The sequence below is a fragment of the Corythoichthys intestinalis genome, chromosome 19, assembly GCF_030265065.1.
Source record: "Corythoichthys intestinalis isolate RoL2023-P3 chromosome 19, ASM3026506v1, whole genome shotgun sequence".
NCBI lineage: Eukaryota > Metazoa > Chordata > Actinopteri > Syngnathiformes > Syngnathidae > Corythoichthys > Corythoichthys intestinalis.
This window is the reverse complement of record NC_080413.1, coordinates 587957-609597: the sequence shown is the minus strand read 5'-3', so window position 1 is coordinate 609597 and position 21641 is coordinate 587957. Positions and strand designations below refer to the sequence as shown.

Genomic DNA, 21641 nt, shown 5'->3' with positions numbered 1-21641 from the left:
TATTTGAACGTGATTAATTTAAAAAATTAATAATCGCCCGATCACGCAATAATTTTGACAGCCCTAATATATATACGTATATAAGATCCTGTAGGACTTCCAGATCCAGACAGACAAACTGGTGATGCCCAACTAGCCTGACATAGTGGTAGTGGATAAACATTAGAAGACGGCAGTAGTGATAGATGTAGCAATCCCGAGCGATAGCAACATCAGGAAAAAAGAACACGAAAAGCTGGAGAAATATCAAGGGTTGAAGGAAGAGTCAATAATTTACGCCAAGATTTCTGACTTGATTCGTAGCTGTAAGTGACATTGTGCTAAGGTGCCTGCTTATCTTTGACCTTTCCTTTTTTGGCCCAAAAATCATCACTTCTGTCTTCTCCACATTTAACTGGAGACAATTCTGGCCATCCATTCATTCATTTGACGAATGCATTTACTCAGGGAGACTAAGGGACTATAATCATGTGGGGAGTTGAGATCTCATACTGTTCCATAATCTGAGCTCAGGGAAGCATATAGATGTTAAATAAGATTGGTCCAAGCACTGACCCTTCAGGGGCTCCACACGTGAATTTGGTTCGTTCTGACTGATGTTTTCTGATTGACACAAAGAAATCCCTTTCATGTGGCATATACTGTATATATAAAATTTCAAACAAAGTGGTATCGGATACTGCGCAGCAGGGTATCGGTCTTGAGGCCAAAAATTTGTATTGGCGCAGCACTAGTAAATATCCCATTATACAATGTGGACACCACACCTGTGGCATATATATATATATATATATATATATATATATATATATATATATATATACAGTGCCTTGCAAAAGTATTCGGCCCCCTTGAATCTTGCAACCTTTCGCCACATTTCAGGCTTCAAACATAAAGATATGAAATTTAATTTTTTTGTCAAGAATCACAACAAGTGGGACACAATCGTGAAGTGGAACAACATTTATTGGATAATTTCAACTTTTTTAACAAATAAAAAACTGAAAAGTGGGGCGTGCAATATTATTCGGCCCCTTTACTTTCAGTGCAGCAAACTCACTCCAGAAGTTCAGTGAGGATCTCTGAATGATCCAATGTTGTCCTAAATGATCGATAATGATAAATAGAATCCACCTGTGTGTAATCAAGTCTCCGTATAAATGCACCTGCTCTGTGATAGTCTCAGGGTTCTGTTTAAAGTGCAGAGAGCATTATGAAACACACCAGGCAGGTCCGAGATACTGTTGTGGAGAAGTTTAAAGCCGGATTTGGATACAAAAAGATTTCCCAAGCTTTAAACATCTCAAGGAGCACTGTGCAAGCTATCATATTGAAACGGAAGGAGCATCAGACCACTGCAAATCTAACAAGACCCGGCCGTCCTTCCAAACTTTCTTCTCAAACAAGGAGAAAACTGATCAGAGATGCAGCCAAGAGGCCCATGATCACTCTGGATGAACTGCAGAGATCTACAGCTGAGGTGGGAGAGTCTGTCCATAGGACAACAATCAGTCGTACACTGCACAAATCTGGCCTTTATGGAAGAGTGGCAAGAAGAAAGCCATTTCTCAAAGATTTCCATAAAAAGTCTCGTTTAAAGTTTGCCACAAGCCACCTGGGAGACACACCAAACATGTGGAAGAAGGTGCTCTGGTCAGATGAAACCAAAATGGAACTTTTTGGCCACAATGCAAAACGATATGTTTGGCGTAAAAGCAACACAGCTCATCACCCTGAACACACCATCCCCACTGTCAAACGTGGTGGTGGCAGCATCATGGTTTGGGCCTGCTTTTCTTCAGCAGGGACAGGGAAGATGGTTAAAATTGACGGGAAGATGGATGCAGCCAAATACAGGAACATTCTGGAAGAAAACCTGTTGGTATCTGCACAAGACCTGAGACTGGGACGGAGATTTATCTTCCAACAGGACAATGATCCAAAACATAAAGCCAAATCTACAATGGAATGGTTAAAAAATAAACGTATCCAGGTGTTAGAATGGCCAAGTCAAAGTCCAGACCTGAATCCAATGGAGAATCTATGGAAAGAGCTGAAGACTGATGTTCACAAACACTCTCCATCCAACCTCACTGAGCTCGAGCTGTTTTGCAAGGAAGAATGGGCAAGAATGTCAGTCTCTCCATGTGCAAAACTGATAGAAACATACCCTAAGCGACTTGCAGCTGTAATTGGAGCAAAAGGTGGCGCTACAAAGTATTAACGCAAGGGGGCCGAATAATATTGCACGCCCCACTTTTCAGTTTTTTATTTGTTAAAAAAGTTCAAATGATCCAATAAATGTTGTTCCACTTCACGATTGTGTCCCACTTGTTGTTGATTCTTGACAAAAAATTAAAATTTTATATCTTTATGTTTGAAGCCTGAAATGTGGCGAAAGGTTGCAAGGTTCAAGGGGGCTGAATACTTTTGCAAGGCACTGTATATATATGAAAAAATGTGGTTTTCCTGTCAAATTTAGCGGGTGGCTGCTTAAAGTGTCAGGTGTGCCTTATAGTCAGAAAATTACGGTAGTCACAAATTGATTTCCATTCACAGTGGAAGGATGAAAAGAAGTGGCTGCGGATTGTAGGCGTCAATGGCACTCAGGTGCATTTTTTGAGTTAAAAGTAAATCATGTGCATCAACTTTCCTCAAATATCATTTCAGATATTTAGCAATTTTTTTATGATTAAGATAAAAATTGAAGACAGATTATTTACTGTTTTTTTTTTTTTTTAAATGAAGTTTTTGAAGAAACATTTTTTGAAAGGTGATTATGTCAAAATAAAAATGAAGAACATAAAAAGTGATTCTTTTCTGTTTTTACTTCTTTTTTCAAATCAATTACCAAAATGTTTGCCAAATCAAAGGCCGCCAAAAATAAATTTTGTGCATCATTGTCGTTTTTTTTTTTTTTTTTTGTGCTAAAATGAAATAACATCCCAGAGAATGAAGAAGGCCAGAAGAAAGCGAGTGACACGCGGCGAAGGAGTTAACGAGCTTAGTTAACACGGGCGGGATGGGCGTTTGGCACCCGCGGCTCCTCGCGCCCGCCTGCCCGCCCACCGCAGTCCCGTCATGCGAGCGCGTCCCGACCGACGCCACCGTGGTCATAAGGAATGGATTGGTTCACTTCTTCGGCGGCGTGTATTGTCCTCCTGTGGATTTTCTGCTTTATAGACGGTAAGATGCTTTTTCCTTTCCATCCCTGGATACCAAGCATTTTCACTCGGCTTGAGGTTAGGTTTGGTTGAAAATGTTGAGCTTGTGATGAGCTTCAAATATAGCTAAATCTAGATTTTGAGGATATCATTATGTTGATGCCTATTTATGAAGAAAAAGATTTGATATGGTAAACAACAATAAATCTTCGTTTTATTTTTAAAAGGTTGATTTCCATGTATTTTAAACAAGGAAAAACATCCCGTTGACGGCGATGGACGTCCAATATCGCTGTCAATGAGTTGAAATACGTATGCCGCCTGACCGAGCTCCGTTGACAAATTGAGCCATTTACACGTGCCAGTTCGACTTGATTTTTGAAATGACCTCCATCCATCTACACGATAGCCAATTGAATTGTAGAAAGGTCGTCGACGTGCGTCTTTGGTTTCGAAGGGACGTTACCGTGCGCTAATGTAAAAAAGGGTCTGAGCGTGCGGTTCGGCATCAAAGTTGGCGTCGCGTGCCGGGGTGACTCCCCATGAGAGTTTAATGCCGCCTGACATCAGATTAGACTCCAATCTGATTTCCTAATCTGTTCTCTCTCGGCCAGGCAACGCCGTGTTGGAGCTGCGTCTGCTCTTCCACGCCCTGACTAAGGCGGCGTGCCACCTGTACCTGGCCCTGCTGCCCCTGCGCCGCGCCGCCGTCCACTTCAGCGACTGCGCGCGCCACCTCCTGGCCGGGGCCCAGCAGCAGCGAGGCGGCCCCGCCCCTTACTCGAACGCCGCGCCGTCGCCGGCGGGGCGGGCGTGCACGCTCCACCTCCTGGAGGGCGCCTGCGTGCTGTGCGAGACCATGCCCAACATGCTGGCGGCGGCGCTGAGCGTGGGCGCCGCCCTGTGCCACGGCCTGCAGGGCGGCGCCTACGTGCTGGCGGCCACGCTGCGCGCCATCCAGCTCAACCTCTTCTCTCAGATGAACGGCGAGCGCGAGCGCTGGGACAAGGAGCGCCACCGCGCCAAGGAGAGCGAGAAGAGGCTCAACTCCAAAGTGCTGGAGTACATCTCCGTCTTTTGCCAGGACCCCGTCAGCGCCCTGCGGATCAAGGTGGACGTGCCGCCCGTCTACAGATAATCCCGACCGCGCCGGCAACGATACGGCGCTCCGGCCAAATTTCTTTCTTTTTTTTTTTCCAAAGCAAACAGACATCATTGACACGTCCGTCCAAAAGCACAAAAAAAATTCATCGCTACAGTTGCCGAGAAGAGCAGATGAAATCCACTCGGTTCCCTGCAGCGGGCTCATATTTCAACTTGGAGCTGCCGAAAACTCCCCGTTGGCACTGGAAACCCGTCCGCCAGCGTCTACTCTTGTAGTTTTGCGGCAAAGCGGCCAATTATGTGTAAATCTGCGGATTTTGGGCACGGTCGTACCTAACGTCCGGCGGCCCGCTCAACGAGGCCTTTTAACTGCAGCGCGAGTCGGCGGGCGGATGCGTTCGCTGCCGTTGAAAGATGGTTCATCATGGTGCATTTTCTTCTGCTTGTTTTACATGGCTTAAAAAGCAATAAATGGCTCAAACAGAAGCGTTATGGTGGAATTGGCATCCAAATGTTTTTCCATTGTAATATAAAAGCAATCATAAATTGAGGAAATACTGTCCAAATTTGAAGGAGGTTACGATCAAGTGATGGATGGCAATCTTGTTAGGTTAGAGATGTCCGCTCCTTGGTCATAGGAGGAGAAGGGAGGGGGTCAAGCGGAGGTGAGAGCGTTGAGGTTGGACGCCTTCCAATGGAGACTAAAGACTTGCGTCAAGTTCCGTCTGAAGCATCTGGAGAGAGACGGATTTGCCCAGCTAGAGTCGCCACAACACACAAAATACCTCAATTAAGATCAACTTAAAACTGAAACAAGTCCTTTTTTTGGAAAAACTTTCAAGTAGTGATGGTTTGTTTTTTTACTGGAAGTATTCTTTTTATTAGAAAATACTTTTTTTGTCCCTCATAAGCCCTTTTTTTTATGTCTAGCTGCATTCTCTGGAAAAAACACAATGGAAGTCATCTCCCACGCGGCACATGAAAGCTGCTTCATCCTTTAAAGACACTTCTACTAAAAAGGTGAAAATCAATGCACGGGGCTCCAGTTTTGTTTTTCTTACAAAGTATGCGTTGTATTCTTGTGACGGCGTCACGGTCCACCGTGTACTCCTTCTCTGACCTGTAAACGGCAAACGAGACAAAACACTTAAGCCGTAGACAAAATGAGCTTAGGAGCCAAACAGGTTTCGGGCCGCGGCTAATCTCATTACTCACGCCTCGGACTTTGTCAGCGCCGCCATCCCGCGGAGGCCCGACAGGACGTTCTTCAGGACGTCCGACGACAGGGCCTCGTAGGTCCGGAGGCGGCCTGAGAACGGGGATTGTCAAGAGGGCAGTGTTTTTCAACCGGTGTGCCGCGAGAAATGATCCAATATTGCATTTTTATTTTATTTTTTTGACGTCGTCGGGCAGAGTTGCAGTCGGAAGGAAGGACGAGGTAGAAAGTTGCGGTCGTGTGCAGATGAGCGAGGTATTGCTCTTGTAGCGTTCAGTAACTGCTCGGATTTCTAGCCATCAGCCACCTAGCTGTCCGCGACAGTGTGGACCATAGCACGTCTACGTCAAGAGTCAATATTCACGAAAGGGCCCTTTCCATTTTATCCATATGTGACAACAGTCAATCCTCCACGTGTTTAATTCCAACATATTGTCGACGCCAGCAAGGTGGCTGACGGCTAGAAATCTGAGCAGTTCTGGAACGCGACATGAGCAGCTATCCTAAATGTCATCCCCAAACGAAACACCCGTCGCTTCAAAACAAGTCGATGGACTATTTTGTTCGCCTTTGTGAAAGCACAGAGAAACAGGCAACTTTTTGGAGAAAAGCTACAAAGGTAAATGAGAAAGCCCCCAAAGTTACCTTGTTGCTAAATCCAAAGTCCCACACTGGGGCAGAGACCTTAAAGGGATCCTCTGCCTTAAATAAATATTTAACAATACAATTGCTCTCTTGTACTAAAATATGTTGTTAGAAACACACAAAATGTTTAAATCAATGGCAATATTTTATCATATTTAGTACATATTTTGACCAATAGTTGGCGCCATGTTTTGCGGGCTCAACGGGATGTTTCCAAATGTGTAGCCTGTACAACAATTGCGTATTGCTGCCTAAACTCGCCAAGTAAAATGCCACGATGTGCTGCTTTTGGATGCAATTTCCCATCAAATGGAAACATTTCCTGTTGAAAAGAAGAGGAGAAAGGTTTGCCGCAGACTAGCATAACTTCCCAAGGCTTTGTTCTCGACATTTTTCTCCCACCGCGTTCGAGGCTTTAAGTCGACGACAACTTATGAAAGAGCTCACCGGAGCGGCTGGATATAGGCGCAGACGAAAACCAAATGCTGTTCCAACTATTTTCCCTCACAAAAAGCCTGTAAAATGCGCCAATAAAGCAGCCACAGACAAGACACTCTGGCCGCGCTCTTAATGGACCACCCTTACGTAGCTAAACGTGAGTTGGATGTACAAGGAATGGAGGACACTCGATCCAGATGACGAATTTAATGAGGACAGCCACGACACGACTCCGATCCTGACCATCACATAGTAGTTTTATTACCTTCAGTGAGCGTTTATAATGTCAATAGTCATGAAAATAAAAATGCACAAATGACAAGGTGTGTTCAAACGTTTGGCCTGTACTGTATGTAAAGCACACGACAGCTCTGGATGCTAACAATCTACATAATTATACTGGGATAAGTTTGAAAACGCAATAGCTTACCTGGAAGATTTGCGAACAAAAACCGGAGTTCGCAACAGCATACACTCTCTTGCCCTGTTGTCATTGAGACGCACTGTCCACGAGTGCATCACCAGTTTTGCCCAACTCTTGTCTTATCAGGTATTTGCTGCACCACATTTTGCCTTTGATGCTCGTCTTGTGAACGACCGACAATGCTGTCCTGCTCTTCACTTTTCAGATCTAGTTCAAATAGAAAGGGCAAAACCGACGACATGTGGACGTAGCTAACGCGTGACACGCTGGAAGTTCGGCAACGGGCCCGGTGACCTCACGCACTGCGACGTAACAAGAATGGCGACCTATCACTTAAAGTAATTTTACAAACTTTATTAAAACATAAAGAGGGGTTTTAATATCAAATTATTATAACTCATACTAACATTTATCTTGTAAGAATTACTTGTCTTAAAGATGGAGGATCCCCTTAATACTACCTGCATTGCTAAAGTCCAGCTGTCTGATAATTCTGAGCAGCTGATTCCTGCCAGGATATCAGCTTTGAATTCATCCAAACAGGCTCAGGTTTCACACTGAGTAAGTATAAATATTGAGAAACTATTTTATAAATAAATAACGGGTGCTAGTTAACGCACATGCCCCATTCAAACAGATTAAAATGACAGCACAGTGTTTTTTGGAGTTTTGTTGCCCTCAGCTGGCGCTTTGGTGTGACTGATTTTATGGGCTTCGGCACCCATGAGCATTGGGTAATTATTGACATCAACAATGGTGGGCTACTAGTTAATTTTTTGATTGAAAATTTTACAAATTTTATTAAAACGAAAACATTAAGAGGGGTTTTAATATCAAATTTCTATAACTTGTACTAACATTTATCTTTTAAGAACTAGTCTTTCTATCCATGGATCGCTTTAACAGAATGTTAATACTGTTAATGCCATCTTGTTGAGTTATTGTTATAATAAACAATTACAGTACTTATGTACCGTATGTTGAATGTATATATCCGTCTTGTGTCTTATCTTTCCATTCCAACAATAATTTACTGAATATGGCATATTTTAGAGATGGTTTGAATTGTGATTAATTACGATTAATTCATTTTTAAGCTGTAATTAACTCGATTAAAAATTTAAATCGTTTGACAGCCCTAAAATAAATATACTGTACAGAAAGTAATTTTGGAACATTGTTGGTTTGTGGTGTGCCGCGAGATTTTTTTCAATGTAAAAATGTGCCGCGACTCAGAAAAGGTTGAAAAACACCGCTTTAGGGAACGACGCCTCGGAGGATCGCTCACCCGAGGCGATGAGCTCGCCGACCAGACTCCTAGCGGCGGCCAGGAAGTCTTTCTCCGTGATGGCGTCCCTCTCGCCGAGGAACCTCAACGCCACCTGAACAACAAACGCGCCAAATGATTCCCTCGCGCGTCACCCGACGGAAGGCGAAACGCACAGAATACGAGTCGACGAAGGGTTGAAAAAGCGCCCGCAGGAAGGACAGGACCTCCGCCGCGTCGCGGGACGACCTCGCTTCCCGGTCGACGACGATGTCGAGGGCGCCGCATTTCTCCAGGAGGGAGCGCGCTTCTTCAAAATCCTGAAAACGAGAACGTCGTTTACAAGAAAGCGAAGGCTACTGCCCGATAGCCCATCCGTGCACACTGCTTGAGCCGCACGTGACGTCTTTGGCTTGCCCGCCAAAAAATCGGTCTGCCCAGAATTTTTTTTTTTTTTTTTTGTTAACCAAAAAAAGAAAAATTCTCAGTTTTCAGCAAACGGACCCTAAGAAAATCATTTCCAATTGACCCATTCCAAAGGAAAAAAAACCCTTAGCTAAAAAATCTCTCTGTACTCATTACCTTTGGCCAAAATAAACGGCAAGTGACGTGAAATTGCTGCAAAATGAACAGAAAGCCACCCATATTGCCTCCAATGCAACCGGAAAAAGTGCTCAAATCCCCATCAGGAAGTCAGCAGCAAGTGAACAGAAATTTAAGAGCGAGCCAAGGAGTTACCCAAATTCAACAGGAAATGGCCTGGACTTGGCCCAAAATGGACAGGAAGCGACCCCAAAATTGACAGTATACTGTACCAACCAGCATAAAAGTCACATTTTCTAGTGATAAGTAGATTTCTGCATGGCGGGGTGGCGCACTTAGTCCTGAAAAATATAAGATCTGATTTTTTTTTACGTTGTTGATGTGGATTGGGGGGGGGGGGGTGAGACGATTACCTCGGCGGCTTTGCCGGGAACAAAGATGAATTCGCTTCCGAAGAGGTCCCGGAGGAAGCGGAAGTACGCAAAGGTCTCGCCTGCCATGACGTGAGAGCTCCATTATACGGGACGGGACGGCGGTTATCGGTTTTAGCGACCACGCTCACCTCTCCGGCCGCTCCCGGCGAGGCTCCGGGCCGCGGCCAGAAGCGCGGGCCGCGTGAAAACGTGCAGCGACTGGTTGCGGTAGGACGCCATCATCAAGGTGGCCGTCGCCAGCCCCTCGTCCGCCACCAGGAAGACGCGCTCCCCTTCCAGGCGTACCGAAGTGCGATGGAGGGCCACGGCCGATGACATCACCTCCCCGTCGGGGACGTCGCCTAAAATCGGGACGGCGGCAGATATTGCTGATGTCCACTCAATTAGAGTAAGATGTGATTTAGGATGACTTGAGCGGGGTCCCGTTAAGGATCAGGGAAGTAATCCCGACATTCCCTAAATAGGTGCGAATGCTTATGCCAACCCTAATCTAACTGATCTTTCTTTCTTTCTGTCCCCACATGCCCCTTCCTCTTATTTGGACACTGCTTTCTCAACTGTCTCTGGCTCCCTCTGGTGGTGCTCTTCCATTGGCTTGAATTTCGAAATTCAAGGCGTTTCAAGGAACACATCCTGTACGAGTCGATAACTTCTATCCATCCCGATCCCGCGGACTTACCGGGCCAGTTGAGGCGCGCCCCGAAACGGAGGGCCAGCCGCTTGAGCCACAGCGTCTCTTCGGCGAGTCGCGACCAAGGCAGGCCCGTTCGACTTAGGAGCGAGGGCGGCCGCCGGAGCAGCACGTGGGACATGAGGGACCAAGGGCTGACGAAGCAACCTCGTTCTTGGTTTCCGACCATCACGTGCGCCAGTACGTTCACGCCGGCACGCTTCTTCTCCTCCTCCTCTTCCAGGGGGCTTCCGGGAAGTCGTCTGATGGAATCAAAGGTTGTGAGTCTTTTTCCACATTTTGCCAAAAGTTGCTCGTTGACTTTTGTGATAGCCACGCGGCGTCTTTTGGAATGATCTTTTTTACTTGAATTAACCTGGGTTCGATTGAACCCCAGGGGTTCGGTGAGTAAATCTAAGGGGTTCGACAAAAGAAAAGAAACGCAGAGCCCTGTTTTTCGTACGCTGATTAAATCTGGGCAAAGTGGCTTTTCGGACCAGGTTTGCTCCCAATTTACAGCCTTAATCCATTTCTTTTAACTGCTAGTCCTCGATCTGATGGGAGGAGGAACTGGTTTGCTCAGTGGAAGGTTGACTCGCACTTGGTATGAGGGAATACAACAGACCAATGGGCAGCGTGGTCAGCATGGGTGTTTATAAAACATGCTGTCAAAATCAGAAGAATTTTGAATGGGGTTTTGCTAAATTATTAGCTTGCTAGCTTAGATATATTGGTTTGGAATGAGAAAAAATTGCTTTATTTTCTCATTCCGAAGGATTTGGTGAATCCACATGTGAAACTTGTGGGGTTTGGTACCTTTAGAAAGGTTAAGAACCACTGGTCTAAGGTTTTTATTAAGATTATGTACTGACAAATAAATAATGAATCCAATCCACTGTAAATGAACATCACAAAATGGGCATCAATAACTTCATTTTTCAGTGAAATAAAAATGAATTGGTTATCAGCGGTACTGTGAGCCTTGCAAACTATAAAGAAAAATGAGTGAGAAAGATGGTTTTTGTCCAAGTGCCTATCTCGGACTCGAGGACAAAACCCGGGACTCACACGTCCACGAGCGGCTCCGCCTCCCCTCCGAAAAGTCGCCGGGCCGACACGGGCCGGCCGAAGTAAACGTGGGCGCGTCCGTAATCCTGGCGCAAAACCCCGGCGGCCTTCAGCAGACCCTGCCGACGACAGCGGAGTTAACGCGTCGGCCGCTATGTCGCGTTACGCGACGGGAACGAACCGCGGTGCTCTCTTTGGGTTTAGGGATTCCCAGTAGCTCGCGGGCTAGCAGGGACTCCTCCACTAGTCGATCGTAGCTCAAGCTAACGGGAACCAGGGTCACGTCGTGCACCTCGCCTTCAAAGTAAGGATCCAGCACCATGCGCAACATACCTGAAAATACACAAGCTGCTGGTATCGCTAGGCACTAAAACCATGTCGTCGGTATCGGGGAATACTAAGGAATGATGTGTTTCCAACCGCTGGTCGCCCTACCCGAGATGGCTGCCGGCCAGTCGGACTTCTACTAGCGGTAAACTCATTGACAGTCTCAGACAAATGCAATTTTTTTTTTTTTTTTTTTTTACAGCGGCGTGCGTAGCTGGCGGCCATCTCCGGTAGGGCAATCGGAAAGTAGATCTCATGGAGTAGATATTAAGCTGCATCGGCAAGTTATTTCTTAGTACCCGATGATGTCATTTCAGCACCGTATCGGCGCGACGCTACTATTACTGTATATATACATATGGCGGAAAACACAGACGAGACTGAAAAAGCAGTTTCTGCACTTGCACTCAACTTTAAAAGAAACTGTTGTGTTTGATAGAACAATATGTCTATATGCTGCCACAGCAGATTCATGGCGCATTAAGCCCCCGAACTATTTTTAATTGGTCCATTTTACCCGTTTACAGACGTCACGCAACCGCTTTTGTTTCAACCCAGCCACAAAACGAAGGTAATTCATTAAATTTATCATTCAAAATGTCTGTCATTTTAGCTTTGAAACATTGATGTATAACATTTCGTTAGACATCAAAAAACGACTTTAACAAAATTATTCACTCGCATATTTTAAACAAATGTCGTCAAAATGAAAAAAATGGCGTCTGTAAAAAAGTCACAGATATCTACCTCAGAACTATCGCTTAATTGTATTTTTTTGTTACTGTTGCATTTCCCTCGATATGTTAGATGATGAATAATCGATCCAAACAAAAAAAAAAAAGGAAAAAAAAACATTTAAAGGGGTAAATATATGAAAAAGAAAATCTCAACCACTCCTCGATGTCTGCGATTTCTGCATCGCGACCCTTGTTTTATTACCATGTTTCACCCATAAAATCCCCCCAAAATCTGGCTCTGGCCATTCATAGCTGTGTCTTGACACTTGGTGATACATGTGACATGGAGTTTTTGGATCGAAACGAGGTAAGAACGCGATAATATCTCGTTAAAGTCATGGCGTCTTTAATTATGCTCTTTCATTCTCTCACCTCCAGATACGGTTTTGCTGTTCAAAAATTTTTTAACGGCCTCCTGTTCAAAATTTTCAGTTTTTAAGCTTTCCAATGCTGTATCACACATGCATATCTGACATTTTTTTAAATATGGCCAAATTTGGGGGTCTCAGATCGGAACTTTAAGTCACCTGAGTGTTTTCCGCCAAATATATATATATAATTAATTTGACTGACCTAATTTGGGCTTCAAGGATTTTAGCGAGCGACTCCGAAATCCTTCAATGTAAAATTCCACCGGAGCGAACCGCGTCTACGGAAGAAAACGTCAATCAGGTACAATTATACGCGTTCGGGGTGACCGTACGTCACGCGGTCGTACCCTGACCAGACTTCTGACGTATTCCGACAGGACCGTGCTGTACAACCCGTCGGAGGCGATGCTGCGTCGGATGTAGAACGCTCCGCAGCGACGTAGCCACTCGCCCATGAACTTCATCCTGGCCAGAGCTGCGCGTCGCGACGAGGAAAGAACAACAATGGTGAGTTTGTCAGATAACGGTGGCAAAACATACTTATTATCCCTTTCATTTCGAGACTATTTATTCTGAAAATAGAGTATACTGTAATTGAGGGTGTAGAAATATAATTTCATTTATTCACAATAATCACATGTAAAAGATGCCACTTTGCTTTTCTTCCAATATTCACACAGGCCCTTTGTCCTCGTACCAACGTATGTAATCTGATCAGGGCTGGGGACTGCACATTCCAAGCAATTCTAGAGAGGAAGTTAACCCTTCCCCCAAGTTAGAAGTGGGTAAAAAGTGTAGGCGCTGGAAGGCGCGACAAACTCTGTGTCCCAGTACCGGCATGTCATGTCTTTTCTGTTTGTCTGTCTTTAGTGTAAATTCTTTGTTCTTTTTATTCCTGAATTCTGTGTCATCATCTCCTGTTCCTTATAAGAGTAAAACAACCTGTAACAAGGAAAAATCGACTCTTTTCCTTCAGGGCCACGAACTGTTTATTTAAAGTAGCGTTGCCCCCAAAATCACCAGGAAGTGACTCAGAATTGTACCAAAATAGGCAGTGAGTGACCTGTAAATGGCCCAAAATGGACAGGAATTGAGGCAAAATACGACCCACAATCTACAGTAAAACACTGGTGGCGGACCAAAAAGGAACAGGAAGAGAGCGGCGGGAATCGAGCGACCGGCTTTTTCTAGAAATGGCATATTCTAGTTTGGTCTCATTAACATTTACGCACGTATTTACGAGCTCGTTCGACGGCGTTGACATCAAATGCATTTCAAGTGATCGGAAGGAACTACTCACCCAGTCCAGAAGCAATGACGGGTAGCGGGACGTCGTAGGTGAAGAAGATGTAGGAGATGAGCAGGAAGTCCAGGTAGCTCCTGTGGTTGGGTAGCAGCACCACGGGGCCCTCCTCTGCCGCGCGCCTAAGCTGCGGACGGCCGATAAAATATCAATCAGGCGGTCGCGTGCCGACTCGTATTTGTCGTCGTCGGCCACCTTGCGGAGAGCGTCCGTGTTGATGTAGATGTTAGAGAAGAGGCGCTTGAGCACTTTGCTGAGCACGAAGCCCATCGCGCGCACAAAAGGTAGCCGCAGGTTTTGCGACATCTCCCGCAGAATGGCGTCGACCCGCTCTCTCACCGCCGAAGGAGGCGACCCGGTCTCCGCGGCGACCTGAGAACGACGCCATTTTGGAAATGTCACTCGTAAGTCGAGCCGCCACCGCCTACTTTGCGCTAGCCGACCTCGTCCATGGCTCGCCGTACGCGTCGGGAGGCCAGTACGGCCGCGTCGAGTTGCCCGGCGGGGAAATCGGGGCGGGGCGTGAAGGTCCGGAGGGCGTGGGCTACGTCGCTGCTCCGTCTCCGCTCCTCCAACACGTCCACCGTGTCTTCCTCGTCATCGTCGACCTCTTCTGGGCTTAATGGCACGTACTTGCGACGCTGACCAAAATATTGACAGCGGGAATGTGAGAGACATATAAACGTTTTTTAATTTGACAAAACTCACATTTTTTTTGCTTAGTTTTTAGGGGGAAAAAATGAAATTCTCTTTCACACTGTTTCAAAATGATTGTATTTTCATAAATATTTCTGAATGAAAGGAAAATACTTAAAAAATTAATTAAAAAAAGACTAATACTATTAGTATATTTTAAATTTTAAAAAGAAAATGACAGACATTACTGCAAAACTGTAAATATCCTTTATGATTCATTTAAAAAAACTAAGGGAAGAGAAAAAATAACCTGTAATTATTAAAAAGTCTAAATGTTTTCTGACTTAATTGAGATTCTTTTCAGCTTAAAAACATTAAAATTGATTTATAATCTGTCGATTGGAGGTAAACTCCCCGACTGCTGATGACAGCGACGTAACTGGAGCGCAGCCATTATAATGAGTATTCTATTCTATTTGCATTTTTTCGCCCATACGTCATTACTTACTTCATACGCATGCACACATAGATGCCAGGGGGTGCTCAGGCACTGGCCCTTGCCCTCTTCACCGAGCGACGTTATCGGGTCACGATCATTATTGTTAGTAATGCGCGTACCCTCCCTCCCGAGCACCACGGCCGGAATCGCTGCGAGAGCGCCCCTGTCCTCCGAATGGGCAAACACGCGCAGCGCAAAAACGAAGGCGGCACATTTATTGAAGCGGAAGCAATACTGACCTTTCACAGCTGCCATTTACGCCCTCTCCTCGCCCCTGCCCCTACGCAGAGGTAACACATAATGAATTGGATCTCGAGGATATGTGAGTGCCTCCCTAAACCTGAAGTAGCCTTTGTCTCTATTAAGCCTGAACGATATATCGTTTAAACATCGCCATCACGATGTGCGCATGCGCGATAGTCCCATCGCAAGGACGTGGGATAGTTTGTTTGTTTTTTAAATTCTAATCCACAAACCTTTGTTGTGCTTCATTCATTCAGCTCTCAGTCACAGCGCCACTTGCTTACGACTTCACACGGGCATCTGTCAATCATCGTTTAACTTGTTAAACAGTTTCTGCAAGGAAGCGCGTGTGTCTGTGGTGTGGGAATGTGGAGACGTTCATGACATAAAAAATAAACACTAGAATTGATTATGAGGAGTTTGTAATTTCTACATGTCACTCCAAGAGTCACAGCCATGTTAGGTAAACAGAAGCATTTAATAAAGCCAACTACAACAGTACTTATTCTTGTTTAAAAATGATTCAGTGGGACAGTTATGTTTAAAACTGATCGTAATTATTACATTTGAAGTGCTTAAAAAGTATTTATTAAAAAAATATATTTTTAAAATCATACTTTGGGGAAAAAAGTGAGAAAAAACATGTCTTACATGTATCTCTTATGTATCTCTTTCCAGTGCTAGATTTGAATAAATACACTGAGCAGACACACACACAAAAAAATGGGGGGGTTGCGCTACTTTGCGGTTTTTCACTTATCATGGCGGGTTCTGGTCCCCATTAACCACGAAAAACGATGGAATACTGTACACTGTGGTCATGATGAGTCATCCAAAGTCTTTCCAAACTGCTATTCAAGTCATCTAGTAAAAAATTATTTTTAAAAAAAAAAAATATATATATATATATATATATATATATATATATATATATATATATATATTTTTTTTTATATATATATATCCCAATAAATCGCAAACCCCCAAAAAATTGCAGCAATAGTTTTTTTCCAATATCGTTCAGGCCGAGTCTCTGTGCAATTGTCTAAATTAGCCTGCTGCCCTGTCCCACCTGTTAAACAACCTAGGCTAGGCGCTCGCTCGCCATAATTCAGTGGATAGATGAAATGTGGTGACCGGCACACAACCAGTGTCGGGAGGGGAAAAAAAGATATATTACAGCTCAATATTTAGTAATGCGTTTGCAGGTTAAGTACTAGTACTGCTACTTCTGGAGTAAGCCGCTGCTTAACAAAAACTAATAGGAATCCAAATGAACGCAAACAAATATATATTTGAAACTCACCTGGAGGAAGTGAATAAGCTCCAAGGAAACTGTTGGCTCCCTCGTTTGAGGATGGGCACACGTATGGCGGAAGACACAAGGCTGAAAAAGCAGTTTCTGCTCTTACAACCCTCTTTAAATAAACTGCGGTATTTTACGCCAAAAGAACGGTTGTGTTTGATAGAAATATATGTCTATATGCTGCCATAGCAGATTCATGGCGCATGAAGCCCCCGAGCTATTTTTAATCTGTTCGTTTTACCCTGGAAACCCCCGTTTACAGACGTCGCGCAACCGCTTTTATTTCAACCCAGCCACAAAAAGAAGGTAAGCAATTGTATTTATTATTCAAAATGTCATTTTTAGCTTAAAATCATTAATTGATGTCTAATATTTCGTTTTTTTAAATAAAACTTTAAAAAACTATTCGATCGCATATTTTAAACGTTTAAACAAATTACGTCACAATGAAAAAATTAGCGTCTGTAAAAAAGTCATCGATATCTACCTGATACCTATCACTTAATTGAATTTTTTCGTTACGGTCGCATTTTCCCCAATATTTTAGATGATGAATAATGGATCCGAACACAGAAAAATTGAGAAAAAATAAAAACATTCATTCATTCATTCATTTTCCATGCCGCTTTTTCCTCACGAGGGTCGGTAAATATATGAAAATGAAAATCTTGACTACTCCTTGTTGTCTGCGATTTCTGCATCGCGACCCTTGTTATATGACCATGTTTCACCCATAAAATCCCCCCAAAATCCGACTGTGGCCATTCAGATCTGTATCTTGACACTCAGTGATACATGTCTCATGGAGTTTTTGGACCGAAACAAGGTAAGTACGCGATAATGTCTCGTTATATCGTAGTGTCGTCTTTAATTCTGCTCTTGCGTGCTCTCTCCTCCAGTTAGGGTTTTGCTGTTTTTGTTGTTTTTTCTTAAATGCCCTCCTGTTCAAAATGTTTCTTCCCCCAGAAAATTGAGATTTTAAGCTTTCCAATGATATATCACACATGCATATAGGACAATTTTGAAATTTGGACAAACTGGGGGTCTCAGAGTGGAACTTAGGGTTTGGTTTAGGTTAGGGTTTAGGGTTAGTCACCCGAGTGTTTTCCCCCACATACACTGTTATTACAACGATGCAGGTTTAAAGCAGGCTGTTAAGTATCATTTATTTGCTAAATGCCAAACATATAATTAGCTGCGTAGTGTGTGCGTTGTAACGTCACCAAGCAGGCTTATTCATTCATATTGTTTTTATATATTTACCGCTTCCAGTGTTCGGCACTCATGCTTCAAAAGGAAAGAAATGGTAAATGGACATTTATCTGCATGGTTACCCAAAGCACTTAACATTAGCACACATTTACCCATTCACAAACCAATGGGGCTGCTGCCATGCAAGGCGCTGTCAACCCATTGGGGGCAAATCAGGGTTCAATGCTTTGCCCAAGGGCACTTCAACAGTGGGCAGTCGAACCACTGACCCTTCGGTCCAAGGTCAACTCCAGCTACTAACTGCGCCACGGCCGCCCAGAAAGAATAAGAAAAGGAAAGTGCTTTGTTGACGCTTGCTAGTTTAGAATAGGTTGCTATTTATTTAAAAGTGTAATTACGCAATGCAGCTGCAATGTTATAAATGCACATTGTTCCAACGAGGCAGCCGGGCTGGTGCCCTTTTTTCCCCCCTGTGAGCACCAGCCCCCCCAAATAGTCTTTGTGCGCCACTGGCTAGTGACGGGATCTGTCGTTCACTTGAGTAAACGAATCCATTCCGGTTCGTTCAGTAAAACGATTCGTTCAAACGAATCGTTCAACGAATCGTTCGCCCCCCTCATCTCCCTACCCACCCAAATGAATCGTTCGGTTAGTGAACGGGAAGTGACGTTGCCGAACGAATCACCAAAGACCGCTTCGCAGTATAACTGAACGGGAAGTGACATTCTTGGTCCCTCCCTCTCTCTTGCACATTGACCACTCGTCGTAGTTTCAGAAATGAGTGACAGGCGATATCATTCTGCTCTCAGAGACAGCCTCGTCTCCCTCCCGCTGCTGCAAAAGCGAGGGAGAACTTCCGCGTCGTCTGTCCTAGTTCTATGGGCTCAAAGTCATGGCTCGTGCTTGCATTTCGAATTAGGACACGGTTAAACATTTTCCTTTTGAGGGGGAAGTCGGGGTTTGGGGTCGGGGGCGCACGGACTTTCTTTAGCATGATCTTGCTCACATATACAATGCTGCTGCTAACAGCCAACGCGGCATGCCTGCTGTCACGAAAATAAAAATAAATCGAAAGTTTAATTTCTAATTATGGAACGGCCAACACATCATATTAACCTCTCGCTCTGTTGTATTTTTGTTTTTTATTATTAAGATGATCGTTTTGAATTTTTGCACTGGTATTAATAAATAAAATAATCCGGTCAGCTCCCCTGTCGTCCCCGCATCTCAGATCGTCAAATGCTGACGAGAAATAATTGTTTGCTTTATGATTTCGCCTTTCTACTCTCATTAGTCTGTTAAGAAAAATGTAGACATATTGCGACATCTCCCGTGTCCGCGCGCTTTGTTTTTGGGGCGCTTGAGTAGCACATGATGGACGGATTGACATAATTTGTCAAACCAACCGACACCCTCTGACACGAAAAAAAAAAAAAAACACTCGGAAAAATTTGACATGTATATACAGTTTCATTGCAAATCAGTATTATGGTGATCATACTAAATATTATTTTTTTTCTGTGCACATATGAGGTACATATCGCTGCCATGAAGCCTCCATATAGTGACAGTTCTCTGCCCGCTTCACTGCCGTCACGCGACCGCAGCTCAGGTTTTGCTTGCCTCGTAGCTACGCGTGTTTTAAATTACTGTAAATTTGATAGTATATCGTCATAGGCACAGTCCCGAGTCTGTTGAGAAAAGTAGAACACTAAACCATGCTCGCTAGATTTGTGTGGTGTTTTTGTCTTTTTGAGCAGCATTTGATAGGCTCCACGTTAACAAATATGTGACAAAGTCGTTTCCTTTCATTTTATGACTCGTTCACCGCATAGTCATTACTGGAAAGTCAAGTTAGCAGCAAGCTAGGTCAGGAACCGGAGGACCGAATCACTGAACGGGAAGTGACAAAACTCAGTCTTTCCCCCCTGCCTGCACGCTGGCTGCTTATTGGCCACACGTGGAAATGAGTGACATACGCCATGATTCTGTTTCCGCTCCCTCCCCTGCCCGCGATGAGGCTGGCGTCTGATTGGTCGTGTGCGATGTCAGAAGACGCTGCCGCTTGCTCAACGCCCTCCCACGCAGCGAACAAGCGCCACCAACTTCATAGAACGAATCAGTGCAGATGGTGATTAGTTCGGTCTCGTTCACCCAAACAATTCGTTCAAAAAGAACGAATCGTTCGCGACCGATACAACACTACCACTGGCTCACACGCATAGTTTGTGCAAGTCAAAAGGCACGCACGGCACTATAGAATAAATACACTTTCAGCAACGACGGAGCAACGTTCGACGGGGAGCTGACCAGTTTGATAGCTATGCCAAGTTGAAATGAATCACGTGCGTTCGTGTAGCCTAGCCTACATACAGCTGAATAACAACGGCACGGCACGGATCTCCTTACCGCCTTTGCCATTTCTCCGTACCGACGGTAGCGACTCCTCGATCCTTTCCTATGGCTTCTTCTCAGAAAGTTCGTGCGAAGAGACGCTCCAGAACGTCCAAACTTGAGGTGCGCGTCGCATCGCGTCGCAAAATCTTCCGCATTCAGCCCAGGGTGGGGGAAGGAGCTATGTCAAATGGTTTCACTTTCACTTTGAGTTGTTGTTCCCCTTCCAGCATTTTGCCTTCACTTTTGGATGCCAAAAAACGACAACGACAAGCCGTACAAGAGCATTTATTTGAATGCTGAAGATCTTTCATAGAAAGAATAATCCCAAATTTCAAACATGTACAAGTGCAATACGTCACGATCAATATTTGGTTCGTTCAAATACATCCCTCGATCATTATAAAGTATTTCCTGTCATTTATAGGAAATACGTTTAATTGCATCTAAACTTTTTTTTTTTTTAAACTCATTTGCTGCCAGTGAAGTCTGTTAGTGATGAACTCATTTTAGTTCACAGCACGGTGATGGTTGGACGTCTGTTATTGTCAATGATACGGGTGCCAAACTACATTGACGGCAATTAGATCTCTCATTTTGCGCCAAATAAGTTGACTCGCCGACTGCCACGGACGGCGCTCGGCGTCCAATTTATTTTGAACGAACGAATGTCACTGCCGACCGGGGTCCTGCGGAGATTGATGGAGGTGCAGGTGCTCTTAGATCAAAAGGGGGCACATCAACAAAAATTTGATACGCTTTACATCCATAACTTCAATTTTAACCAGCTTTAGATAATAATTGGCTGTGACTGTGACAGACTTTAATTGGGAGGGGGGAAGCGTGAATAAAAATCAACAATGTCATCAACACTTTCTGGCTGTGACTAGTCTATGCCTTTTTGCTTCCTTCAACCTCTACATCAAAACTTCCTTACTCAACTTGTTGTTCATCTGAGAACAAACCAAATTAGATGTTGGCTGAGCCACCATCTGCACTGTTTTTTCAAAACTATTATTTCATTATAAGAGAACCTAAAGATGTGTACCTTTCTAGATAACGGTTTGAAGAGAACGGACAAATATGGTTGCCTATAGAGTGTCGAGACACACGGGTCGAAATAGCCTTGGAGCGGGGAGTCATTCATTATCAAAGTAGAAAACTATATAAGAGAAAATTACATATTATTTTCAAAAAATCCCCACAATAAACTAGGGTAACACCCGCTGGTTTTCAACCATCAGATGTCCTCAGACTCCTCACCACACACCCAGGTCGAAATGGGGGGGGGGGGGGGGTTATGTGCGGCACACCGACGGCTTCTATTTTTTAGTTTTTTTTTTGTTTTGTTTTGTTTAATGTGTTCTCGATTTTCAAGTAACCCTGGTCAAGGGCACTGAAAGAGTTAATTTGGGTTTTTTATGTTTTTTAAATTTACTTAACAAAAAAGTCACTTCCTCTATAAAAGGTAAAAAACAAGCAAGCTGTGCATTTGATGCGAGACAAAAAAAAACCAAAAAACAACCAAACCAACTTTTTTTCTGCTTTGTAGTTTTTCAAAAAGAAAAAGACTAAAAATTGTGTAGGATAATATTGCTGAGAGGTGCTTCATTCAAACTATAACGAAATAAGTTTCAAAT

At 44.1% G+C, this 21641-nt stretch overlaps 1 protein-coding gene across 6 annotated transcripts; it reads right to left on the bottom strand.

The window, feature by feature from the left end:
- Window positions 1-4757: 4757 nt before the first annotated feature.
- Window positions 4758-20156, bottom strand: gnpat2 (glyceronephosphate O-acyltransferase 2). 6 transcript variants are annotated; one of them, XM_057822822.1, is made up of 16 exons: window positions 20017-20156; window positions 14155-14352; window positions 13907-14083; window positions 13709-13838; window positions 12756-12883; window positions 12611-12686; window positions 11155-11306; window positions 10974-11092; window positions 9915-10168; window positions 9364-9576; window positions 9215-9294; window positions 8435-8578; window positions 8280-8373; window positions 5484-5577; window positions 5330-5388; window positions 4758-5026 (listed from the first exon to the last, which is right to left on the bottom strand). In XM_057822822.1, the coding sequence occupies exons 1-16, from the start codon at window positions 20026-20028 to the stop codon at window positions 4983-4985; spliced, it is 1974 nt and encodes a 657-aa protein (XP_057678805.1). In that variant the 5' UTR covers window positions 20029-20156; the 3' UTR covers window positions 4758-4982. The 6 variants fall into 6 exon arrangements, 5 of the variants coding, with proteins under 5 accessions (XP_057678805.1, XP_057678806.1, XP_057678803.1 ...); XM_057822823.1 differs by having other exon boundaries at window positions 4758-5002; XM_057822820.1 differs by having other exon boundaries at window positions 4758-5388.
- Between the last annotated feature and the right edge of the window lie 1485 nt (window positions 20157-21641).